Source organism: Erinaceus europaeus, chromosome 1 (assembly GCF_950295315.1).
Source record: "Erinaceus europaeus chromosome 1, mEriEur2.1, whole genome shotgun sequence".
NCBI lineage: Eukaryota > Metazoa > Chordata > Mammalia > Eulipotyphla > Erinaceidae > Erinaceus > Erinaceus europaeus.
Genome location: NC_080162.1, coordinates 183256527 through 183269252, shown reverse-complemented (window position 1 = coordinate 183269252; position 12726 = coordinate 183256527). Strand labels below are relative to the sequence as shown.

The window sequence follows — 12726 nt, the reverse complement described above, 5'->3', positions numbered from 1 at the left end:
CAATGAAATGAATGAGGGAAATATATATATATATATACCCCCATGGTCAACTTTTTTGGAGCTCATGAGGTAAGCACATTTGTATATTAAGGGTGGAAACATTCTGTAGTAAAGAAATACCGTTAAGTTTGTTTAAACCAACAGCTCATGAATTTGGCTACGAATCACCCCCCACTCAGTCACTCTCAGAAACATAGGAAACCAGTCATCTTTTTGTAATTACACTTTTTGGGGGGCAAAAAAGTATGGTACATGTTAATGAAATTATAGACTAACAGAATAAAAACTGCTAACAATGAAGGAGACATTCAAGATACCGCTTGTAAAAGTAAAAAGTTTATTTTGATTGATTTTCCAATGTGTAGTTCAATATAATGCCAGCTTTTAATGGCAAAATTTTGGTTCCACTGAAACTCCATGATGCTACAGAGAGCTACTACTTTTCCCAGGAAGTAGGTAAACAGCTGGAAACAGAAAGCACAACTTTCTAGCAGCATGACAACTTATTATTAAATTGCAGACCTAACAGGTCTGAAACTTTCATACTAAAAATGTCACAAACATTAGCTTGGTGACAAAAGTGAGAAACAGGGAACAAGATGTGAATACCAAAAGGAGCAATATATGTACTGTAAAGACAACAACAACAACAACAAAAATATAGCCAGAGGATTTTAAAGGGTAATTATAGAAAAGGGAACCAAATATTTTACTCAAATGTTTTTAGAGCCTTTCTGTAGAGATACAAATATATATATATATATTTATCCAAAAATATGTTTTATACAGATAAATGCTTCTCAATTAAAGGTGGGACCAAAGCTATAGTTATAACATAAAACACTACCTTTTGTAAGACTATTTATCCACCTGAATTTTCAATTTAAGGTTAGTGCATTAAGTATTTTCCAAATATAATTAATTACCTGACATTCTCTTTAGATGTAAATCAAGTAGGCATTATTTTTTAAAAGGCTTTTCAGGTCAAACAGTATTCCCAACAATGCTATCTACGCACACCGAGCTCATATGAGCCCCACTAGGAATCATCAGCAAACACCAAAAAGGGCTTAAGCCACATTCTCTTCACTGCAGTAAATATTTCATTTTCTGGTTTCTAGCTTATAAGTGTTGAAAATGCAGAAGATAGAACATCACAAGTATTTTTATGCTGATAGAAGATGTTTTGATTCAGTATCTGTGGCAATACGTCTCCTCAGATTGTAACCAACAGCCTGTCTTTCTTTTTAAAAAGCGGGGAAGTAACACTAACAACTACTGCTTAGAAAATAAAACACAATTATTTTGGTGAATTTACAAATACTTTTCCCAGGTGTAAAGGTTACAAAAGTTCCTAAAAATTAGAGAACACTGAAAACATATTAAAATTTGACATCCAACTTTAAAGTTTTTCCATTTTACCCTGAAAGATAACTTAAAAAATATGACCATACTGGAATAGGTCATTTTGCTAATATAAAAAATTGGTAAGCACAAGAAACTGTATCACTGATATGTAGATTTTTTTTTTTTTGTAATAGCTGTCTTTCCAAATCATTAGAAAATATGCAAAGATAAAAAAAACCAGAATAAAATACAGGGTGGTCCCTAAACTATTTTGAAGGCAGGTAGCTTAATCTAATTTAAAACATTCTGTTTTTACTCGTAGTAATCATCTTCTCAACACCCTTTTAAAAAAATGCACGAAACAGTACAATAGCAAGAATTAAAGAGCATAAACTGTATTTTCAAGAACAAACAAACAAAAAAATCTTTAGTGCTTAAAAGATATAGTAAAAAGCCGATTTCTTTGGGGACATGAATCATTTAGACTGTAATTCATTATGAAGATTTCTCTTTTCTATTACGGGGAGAATCTGCTCCACTTGAAGTAACTGTTCCATTTACGCCATTTTCTGAAAAGAGAACGGAATCAGAGTTGCTTTCTTTTATAAATAAACACAAGGAATATATTTACACATAGAAGTATACCCAGAAAAAAATTTATCCATTGCCTCCAGGGTTATTGCTGGGGCTCTTGAGACTGCACTATGAATCCACTGCTCCTGTAGTTGCTTTTTCATTTTTTTGTTTTTTCCTGATAAGACAGAGAGAAATTGAGAGCCAGTGGCTCAAACTATTATCCTTGCACTTCATACTAAGTGAGCTTACACTGGTATGCCACCACCTGAGCCTCCCAAAATAAATTTTATAAACAAATATATTCTCTTGTGTCCACAGGAAAGCTTATTTACCAGTACCTAACCTTTATTAGTGGTTTAACTATGAAACTTGGTGACTAGTCGGGTTAGGTGGTGGTGCATCCAGCAGAGGACACATGCTACCATGTGGAGGGACCCATGGGATGGCCCGGCCCGGCCCTCCTCCCTCTCTCAATTTCTCTGTTTCTTTGTCTCTATCAAATAAATAAATAAATAAATAAAAATAAATAGCCTACCTGGTAAGAGGTTCAACATAATGACCTAAGATATCAATTATTTTAATAAATATCAATTAAAAGCAATATACCTAAAATATGTTAATTATACCTCAATTAGCCCCTCCTCCCCCCAGAGTACTATTTGGCTCTGGCTAAGGAGCCAGGGGTGCTAAGGATCGAACCTGGGAGCTCTGATGCATCAAAGTTTGCCCCAGGAAAAACACAACATGAGTACTGTGGCATTCAGGCTAACTTTGTGTTGCTTTGTCTCTCCTTTTTTCTGAGAAAAGTCAAATAAAGTCAAGTCATCTTAGAGACGTGGTGATACCTTGGCAACTGACAATAAATAAATATATCAAAACCTGACAAGGACGTAACAATAAACTAACTGTAGGCCAGTCTTTCATATGAAAACAGATGCAGAAATTCTCACCAAGTACTATAGTAACTACACTGGAAAAAATGATGTCATTAGAATTGGGAGTTGGGCGGTGGTGCAGCGGGTTAAGTGCATGTGACGCAAAGCGCAAGGACAGGCTTAAGGACCCTGGTCCGAGACCCCGGCTCCCCACCTGCAGGGGAGTCACTTCACAGGCGGTGAAGCAGGTCTGTAGATGTCTATCTTTCTCTCCTCCTCTGTCTTCCCCTCCTCTCTCCATTTCTCTCTGTCCTAACAATGACGACATCAATCATAACTACCACAATAAGACAAGGGCAACAAAAGGGAATAAATATTTTTTTAAATGATGTTATTATTACTACTAACCTAGATTTGTATCACTTGTATGTGAGACTGGTTTTACATTTAAAAATCAAGACAATATAAAGAATACATACATATCAAAATCATGTATGAATATAGATGCAAAATCCTCAACAGAATGCCGGCAAGCCAAAACAAGAAATGACTACAAGGTTTTTTTCAGGAATGCACTGTTGGCTTAACACCTCCATATTAATACAGTCGGCAATATCAACAGAAAAAAGGAAATAGAACACCTGATGATCTAAGTACAGGCAGAAAAAGTGACAATGTCTAACATCTTTTCATGATAAACATACAAACTCTGAATAGAACTGAAATCTGGGAAAACTCATTTAGGAAAAATCCACAGGTAGCAAGCAAACGTAATGGTGGAAGACTGGATGCTTTCCCACTATGATCAAGAAGAAGATGTCCTAACTCATTTCCACCCAATATCTATTCTGGTCATTCTTATCTAGACAATTTGGCAAGGAAATGGAAGGTGTCACATAAATGCTTTCTAATGCACCTTCACTGGACAGGTAGAAGTAAAACACAAATAAAAAAATTGATTCAACTTATAAAAGCATTAACAGGAATAATGTATTTAGAAATGAATTCAGCAAAAGAGTATGTTATATACACTGATAATTATAATAAAACGTAATGCAAAGAGTTACAGACTGTCTCCAAATGGAAATACACCCAGGAACCGTATTTCCAAGCTGACTTACAGAATCAAGGTGAATCCATTATCAAAAACACATGTGAATGAATTTACAAAAAGGTACAAGCTAATCTTAAAATGAAGATGGAAATACAAAGGACTTAACAGTAGACAAAGATCAGCAGAAAAGAATCGTGAGTCTAGAAATACTTTCTTCTATGATCAACTGATTTCCCCAACAGTAGCAAGAGAACTCAATAAAGACTAGATCATAAAAAATTAAATGGTGCACAGATTATTGGTTATAAGTATGCAAAACTATGAATGTAAAACAGTGTATCTACTTTGGAAGGCAGACTAACAGTTTCTCTCAAACAGAAAGCATACAGTCAGCATATGACTCAGCCTTTGTATCTAGGTACATACATGGAGCTATAAACTGGTTTTCAAACACAAACTTATTTATGGACAATTATAGTAGCATGATTCATAATAGCCAAAAAGTAGCAACAATCCAAATATTTAGCAACACTTTCTCTGTTGCAGTGGTCGAGCTACCCAGGATGAACCCACTTCTCAGCACGTTTTTCAATTCTGTGCTTATTTGAGAAAACAAACTTTACCAACGACAGAGCTAGCATCTAGTAATAGGAATCAAGTGAGAGCCTCATGTAGAAAGGCATGCACTCTATTTGATAAGCCTCTCATGGGTCCCACAATACTCGTTTAAAAACGTTTTCTAATTCAGATTTTTCACTGCTTATTGAATACAAACCTGTTCCTTTTCTAGAAGACCTGCCTTTAGTGACTGCTGGCTTCTTCTTCACAGCTGGTGCCTGAGAAGTAGAATGTTCCCTCCACCTCCGAAGTTGAAAATTAATGAACTTCCACATCATGAAAGCTTGAGTAATGCAAATGGATGCCAGAACGGCGATTCTGAGATTCAGAAATAAACAAAAAACTGAATGTGAATCAAAACAATGCTAATGAATAAAGTGCTCTATTCTTTGGTGGCACTATTAGCACTAATTTAATACTGAATTTCCATTCTGTTGACAATATCATAATTATCTTACTAATAATTAATCCCAGAAGTTAAACAAATGCTTAGTACTTCAGTTGACATATGGAACTGCAGAAGGTATTACATCAAACCAAATGAATACTTTTTCTTCAGGCCCTATGTTTATTCTTTTATTTTTGAGATGATTCATAAACTGATAATACTCTACAGCAGTATAAAGTGAGAAAAATGTTAAAATAACTATACCTAACGGCCAACACATTGAAGTTTCCAGTACTGAAGTCCAGCTTCTGATTTTCAGCTCTTGCAAGGCCAAAGCCAACAGTGAGTACTGAGAGAATTAAAGTAAGAAGTCTTCCCAAAACAAAAAGAACTGCCCACAGAGAAAATCTGTAAGAAAAATATCATACATCAAATTCACAAGGTTACAAAAATAAGAATCTAGTAAGAATCAGAATCATATTAAGTACATATTAAGACATAAAATTATGTCTTACTGTTCTGCAAAAAGTATGCGAAAACAAAATATTTGGCAAACAGTACATATTATATTACGTTCTTGGAGATACAAAAATAATAATTTAAGGCTCTAGAAAGTTCATTAAAGAAACTTTAAAAAAAAAAAATCAACCCTTCCCTTCTTTTGGTATAATTCTCAGACCTACTGGAACATGGAAAGATTTTTAAGAGTGGTGGACAAAACAAAAGCTAGGCTGTAATGGGATAGTCAATTTTCACTTAAAAGCCCTATTTTTATTTTATAAGGTGTTAAAACTCTACAAATCATATTAAAATACTATTTTAAGTTCATTTGTACCATCAAAATATTTTGCTATCTTCCATGCTGTAAAATCTATTATTTCAGTCTCCTGCAAGTTCACTACTTCACTGTTCCTTCTCTCAAGATAAAACCATTTATTAAACCAAACAGAAGTTACAACAGAAAAGCAAACCCCAAAAGCCTTCAACATCAAATGTTCAGATTTCTTTCTCTAGGGCCACTTCACCTGGCTAGTGCACTGCTCTCCCAAGTGCGCAAACAAATCTGAGCCTGACCTCCCCCCTCAACAACACTAAAAGTGTCTGTGCTGGGGTCTCTTTCACTCCCTTCCTTTGCTTCTCTCTCTAGTAAGGAAAAATTCCACTTTGGAGACCAAAATACCCACCTAAATTTCGACATAGTTTGACTTTACTTAGAGCTGCTAACAATTCACAAAGTGATACAATTGCTCACTGCATGGACTCTGACAACTTACATAGAAGAAACACACCAGCTAAACAACTTACCCTTTCTGATATTTTTCATCACTAAAGTAGAACAGGCGGGAAATGTGGAAAAGAAATTCAACAAAATAATGCAGCACCAAAAGAACAAGTCCTAGATGATTCAAGCTGTTAAAAGAACAAATTTAAGACGTAAAGCTTAACTATCAGTTAAAAAAAAGATTACTACTACCTGCCCACTCCATATACAACTCAAGAAAAATCCCAACTCACTTCAAAAGATATGCTCCAGCAATGTGAAAGAGGTAAAGGCCGATGTAGACGAGCTGACGGGGAATATCTTCCTGTAAACACAAGAGTTCATTACAGATTTAAGCATGTGGAAGCATTTCTGCTCCTCCGGAGAAGTGTGACAGAGGGGGAAAGTCCTATTATACATCAATTGAAGACCTGATGGGAATTCTGCCCCTGCATCTTACTTCACTCATCCCAGTCAGCTACACTGCTTAAGCAACTCATGTGTCCTCCCCTGGCTCAAGCTAGCTCATTTGCAAAATGTCAATAGTACTTGAGTTTGCTTGAATCACATCAACTAAGTCTTTTCAGTGCTAAGATAATATGATTCTTCTTTGTAATAATCATTTAGTAACAACATTAGTAACCACAATGATATCCTTTGAACATTAAAACTGCTGTTCACTGCATTACTATTATAACACTAACACAGTGTCTACATTCCTGAGCTTATGCGTTTATTTCTTTTCACTATTAGTTATAGTAATTAAAAATCGTAGGTTAAGTGGTCCGGGACGTGGCACAGTGATAAAGCTTTGGACTTTCAAGCATGAGGTCCTGAGTTTGATCCACGCAGCACATGTGCCAGAGTGATGTCTGGTTCTTTCTCTCTCTTCCTATCTTTCTCATTAATAACTAAAATCCTAAAAATAAATAAATAAATGGCTAAATTTCATCTTCTGACTCTGTATTTTTTCTCTTTTTAATAATCCTGTAGGTCAGGGATCTATATTTTACAACTGCAGCTCTTCTTTCTCCATCCACACCCCTTTCCCCCACCTCCCCTCTTGTTCCATACAGACGGGCTGAAAGACAGAGAGTAAAAGAGAAGCATCAAAACTTGCTTCTGTACAGTGGGGCTGGCTTCAAACCTGGGTTGTGCATGTGGCAAAGTGACATACTACTCCAGTGAGCTGTTCTGCCCTTAGTGTCCTGGTTATGTTAAAAACTTTAGATAGAAATAGAGAGAAATTTGTTGGGATGGGGGAGATAGAGGGGAAAAGAGACAGACACATGTAGCCCTGCTTTACCACTCACGCAGCTTTCCCCTACAGGCAGGGACCCAAGAGACCCTACGCACTGCACTGTGTGCGTTTAGCCAGGTGTGCCCCCACCTAGGCCCTAGTTATTTTATTATTTTCTTAAATGAAAGTCAAGACCTATTTATGGACTGTTGAACATCAATTTGGGTGTGGGTTCATAATATCTATTTCTAGAGCAGAAAATACAATGTACGGCACATTGTACTATTTCATAAAAAGCAAGATACGCTATTTACATTTTATTTAAAAATGAAAATTCTCATTTCAGCTTTTTTAAACACTGCTGTTATAGGTCAAAGCTCTCTGACAGTTTTCAATTCTCCTGAATTTACAAGTCCCACTCTTGGGTGCATTCGTGTCTGAGGCCAACAATAAGGGCCAAGCCAGAGTCCCATGGAGCTTATATAGTCTCACAGGGTATGAACAGGGGAGGACAAAGGAGGTCAGGTGAAAGCTGGTTCTTTTAAAGGGAATTCATGTTATCACTAATTATATTACGGATTTCAGTAGGATATCAGCATCCAATTCAAGACTGTTCACCACTGAATGTTCTAGAACTTAGATGACCCAGAGAAGGTTGTTTTGATTTCTGAAGATATTTTCAAAAATAATCCAATGATTACTATGTAACAAGCATTTTTTAACCAGGTGTGAGAACTGAAATACTTATTTAAGATTAGCATACTTTTCTTTCACTTTAATTAATTGACTCATTGCACAAAGAGATTGCCAACAGCATTGCTTCACTGCTTGTGAAGCTTCTTCCCTTCTGCAGGTGAAGACTGGCGAGACTTGAACCCAGGTCTTTGGGCATGGGAACATGTGCACTCAACTGGATGTACCCAGCCCCTAAGATTAACAAGCTTTTTCCTGATAGCAAATAAAAGATATGTGCAATGGAAAATGAGTCATTAAAAAAGTCTTGCAAAATTCTTATATATTCAATGATACAGTACAACAAGTTTATATAGCGATGCATGGGGACAATAGCTGGTAAGTCTCCTTGTTACTTAGTTATATAATTGTTGTCATCACTGGGGTTTCACTACATAGGCTGACCTTTCAGATATACAAAGAGACAGAGAAGTAGAAGAGAGAAAAAGACATCATAGCTTCTCCCAGTACAACATGAGCGGGTCTTGAACCTGGATCATGCACATGACAAAGCATGGACCTTTCCCAACTGAGGCAAATTGCCAGTCCTAGAATTCTTAATTTTTAAAGGAAAATCTAGTATAATACAATTGAATCCAAAAACTCTGAAATTGTAATTTCAAGTGGCATTTTGGGTTGTTAGTCCAACATTTTTATTAAAAGTTGTTACATATTTTAGTAATATCCTATTTTCTAAAAAATACTTGAATGCGTGTTACAGAGATGAGAAAAAGAGATAGACAGATAGACGGAGACAGACAGACAGACAGATGAGAGGAAGACAGACACACACCAGAGTACTGTTTAGCTCTGGCTTATGGTGGTGCTGGGGACTGAACATGGGGCCTCAGAACCTTGGGCATGAGAGTCTTCTGCATAAGCTTTATGTTATCTCCCCAGCCCAAATTTTTATTTTTATAAGAAAAGACATCTAAATACACTATACTAAAACAAACAGGCAACTTTACTTTAAAACGAGTGTCACATATATGCCTGAGTATAAGTGAAATGTTTTCCCCTATAATACCAATGGGACCATCACTTACTTAGTTTAAACCTCTTTAAAGCTTTTCTATTACCGGAGTCTATGTTTATTACTTCATTTAATTTTTATTATCTTTATTTATTTATTTACTGGATAGACAGAGCCATAAATCAAAAGGGAAGGGGGTGATAGAGAGGGACAGAGAACCTGCAGCACTGCTTCACCACTTGCAAAGTTTCCCCCTGCAGGTGGGGACCAGGGGCTTGAACATGGGTCCTTGTGTATCGTAACATGTATGCTCAACCAGGTGCGCCACCACCCAGCGCCTATTTCATTATTTTCTAAGGAAATGAGGTTTCACACATGCATGCATTCACTGCCCTGGCTGTTTCTCATTAAGAGAGACACCAGTATCAGGGCTTCCTCCAGAGCTACGGTGACACCTGCCATACGAATTTCCTAACTTGTGAGTTCTTGCTCTGGCCCATTATTTTATTTTGAACAACAAATACAAATATTTGGAGAAGATAAATAGCTTGGAATATCTCCGTGTAATTTTTAAGTACGTTTACAGAGATTTAGTGAAGGTATCAGTAAGATAAGAATAAAGATGAGATATTCTAGGACTTGGCGAACGGAATGTTGGCCTGAACACCAAATACAGGCCACGGAATCACTTGGTCTGGCTCAGCAATGACAATCACAGGTGGGACTCAAATTTCAATAGACTTTTTCGCAGGAACATTAAAATGCTAATTTCAAAGTTGATAATTTTGTATAATTTTCAAAAGATGTTACTGATATCCAAGGTAGTCCAAAGGTTCCCTACCCCTACTCTAGAGAACTGAGACCACTCAAGGTTGGGAGATGGCTAAGCCAGGAGACTGCACACTTCACCATGCACGAGGTGCTTCACAAGTGGTAGAGCAATGCTGTGGTGATTTCTCCTTCTCAGACAGTGAAAAGAAAAAGGAAGAGTCTGTGGGAAGGGTGGAACTGTGCAGGTGCAAAGAAGAAAAAATTAAAAATCCCAGTGTCCAAACAATCAAAACTGAGATGGCTCAAAAACATGATTGATTCTAAGAATAGTAACAGATACTAAACAACAACACTGTGTGAGGATAGCTTTCATTACCTGGAGTCGAGAAAAAAATATTACTTCTAGTTTAATATACTTTAGATGACATGTAATTCTGTGTATGTATGTATAAACTATGTTATTAGAAGTAAAACATTTGGAATTTCATCCACACATTCCTAAAATATCCTAATTCACGTTGGTTGAGAAATGACATTTTGAATCTTCTCTTGGGCAAAATGGAGGATTGTTGATACAGATGTATAGGTTATATGTAATTAAAATATTTTCCTTAAAATAAACTGAGTTATTCATGACTAACAAACACACTTCTTGAACTGCTACTAAAAGTGTTCCTTTCCTCATTTGTCTGTAAGACTGTATTAGTTTCTTGCAGTAAAAAGTTCTTCCAAAAATAATTTTCAGAGTAAATTTTAAGAACTGTTTAGCACATATGCAGCTGTTACTTTCAAATTATGTTAATTACTTGAAACAGTTACTTTCGACTGTTATATGTAGGTGGTAAAAATAGTTTCAGTTAAGTTCTAAGTTATGCAAATTATTCCATAAAATTAGATAGCATTTTTGGAGAAATGCCATCTGGCAGGAACTGGTAAGAAAAAGAGGTTCAAGAACTGAAGTGAACAATTAAATTAAAATTTCCCTTTGGGGTTGGAAAGATAGCACAACTGACAGAGTGCCTGCTTTGCCAAATGCCTGGCCCATGGTCAAGCCCAACACACTATATGGGAGTACTAGGACACTGAAGAAATGTAGATGCTGTGCTGCCTCCTTCCCCATCCTTCCCCGCTCTTTCCTTCTATCATCCCCTCAACTTAAAAAGCCCCCTGAAAGGATAAGCACACCTGTTACCATACACAAGGACTAAGGACCCAGGTTCAAGCTTCCACTCCCCACCTACAAGGGGCAAGCTTCACGAATGGTGAAGCAGGTCTGCAGTTGTATAATCTTTCTCTCTCTCTCTCTCTCTCTCTCTCTCTCTCTCTGCCTCTTTCAATTTCTCTCTGTCCTATTAAATCAAATCAAATAGAAATTATAAAAAAGCCCCCTGGAAGGTGAAACTGCTTATGTGCAAGGCACTGGTAACACTAACATACAAACATGGTTATGGAACAAGTTTTAGATATCAAGATTAATAATGACATCCTGAGATATTATGTCTACAAGCCAAGGGACCAAGATAGTAAGAAATCATAATCTAAGTTCAACAAGTGCTGTCTGACAGGACTTTTTGTAATGAATGGCAACAGTCAAATCTTTCTTATCCAAAAGAGACACTAGCCATACATGGCTACTGAGCATTTATGACTGCTGATCAAGAAAGTAAATTGTTTCTATTTACTGAAAATTGCGCACCTGGGAATTTTATCTTAAGATAGTTGAAAGTTGTAATGGAGTGTCACCCTAACCTTCATAACCAATTTAACAAGAAACAGTATTAGTTTACAAAAGAAATCAATATGAAAAAGTTTTTCGCAATACGGGAGGCTGGACAGCAAATAAAAGCATTGGAATCTCAGCCATAAAGTCCTAAGTTCAATCACTGACATTGCATGTGCCAGTAATGCTCTACCCCAGCCCCCATTAATAAAGCAACCTTTTTTAAAAGAAAGTATTTTCCAGCTGGGGAGATAGCCTAATGGCTATGCCAAACGACGTTCATGCCCGAGGCTGTGAGGTCAGAGGTTCAATCCCCAGCACCACCATAAGCCAGAGCTGAGCAGTGCTCTGGTAAACAAAACAAAAACAGTATTTTGAAGCTTTAACTCCAGTACTGAAATATGGTGCTGTTTTCTAATTGTATCAGACATTAATAACAGACACACAGGCCACAACAAAACATGAGCCAGTACCTACACTCACCAATTATTATTTTCAGTACATACAGAAATGTTTATGGCTTTAAGAAAAGATAAACTCATCATGGGAAGACTGTTACATTTTTATTTTGCAAAATTTCTCAAAGGATATTAAAACATATGTACTTACCCTAAAGCACTGTAACATACATGCACTTATCAGTTGTCCTTCTACCTTCCTCCACAAATATTTTAAGTGTGAAAAAAATATATATACACACACAAGAGTATAATAATGAATCCTCATTTATGTATTTGATCAAATTTATAGATATAATCCCATCTGCATATCATTTTCATATATGGAATTTAAAAAACAAACTCCCTTCCCTCAGTGGTACTTCAATTATGAAAGAGAAACATATTCCAGGAGAAAGAATCAATGAGTTGGGATAATAAAACTACAGACTATCAGAGTAAATGAAATAAAAAGAAAAAACAGAGGAAAAAGGAACATTTCAAAACAGAGGTGGCATAGATGGGAGAAATACCCAGAGTGCAGGTGAACAGCTTTATTTTGACTAAAGCAACAGAGAACTAGAACAGGTGTTAGAGAAAAAGAGTTAAAAGACAAAAAAAAAAAAAAAAAAAAAAAAAAACCAAAAACACAAAAAACCAAAAAAAAATAGCATGTATGTCTGTTTCCAGAATAAGGGTAAAACTATAAAGGAATTACAGTGCTCTAGTATTTG

General features: G+C 36.3%; 1 protein-coding gene across 2 annotated transcripts in view; it reads right to left on the bottom strand.

The window, feature by feature from the left end:
* Positions 1–316: 316 nt before the first annotated feature.
* Positions 317–12726, bottom strand: part of TRAM1 (translocation associated membrane protein 1) — a 29121-nt gene continuing 16711 nt past the window's right edge. For both annotated transcript variants that reach the window (XM_060200408.1, XM_060200419.1), the window contains 5 exons: positions 6374–6444; positions 6164–6268; positions 5123–5266; positions 4628–4788; positions 317–1916 (listed from right to left, as the gene is read on the bottom strand). In XM_060200408.1, coding sequence (XP_060056391.1) covers positions 1843–1916; positions 4628–4788; positions 5123–5266; positions 6164–6268; positions 6374–6444 — 555 coding nt within the window. In that variant the 3' untranslated portion in view covers positions 317–1842. The remainder of the gene's footprint in view (positions 1917–4627; positions 4789–5122; positions 5267–6163; positions 6269–6373; positions 6445–12726) is intronic.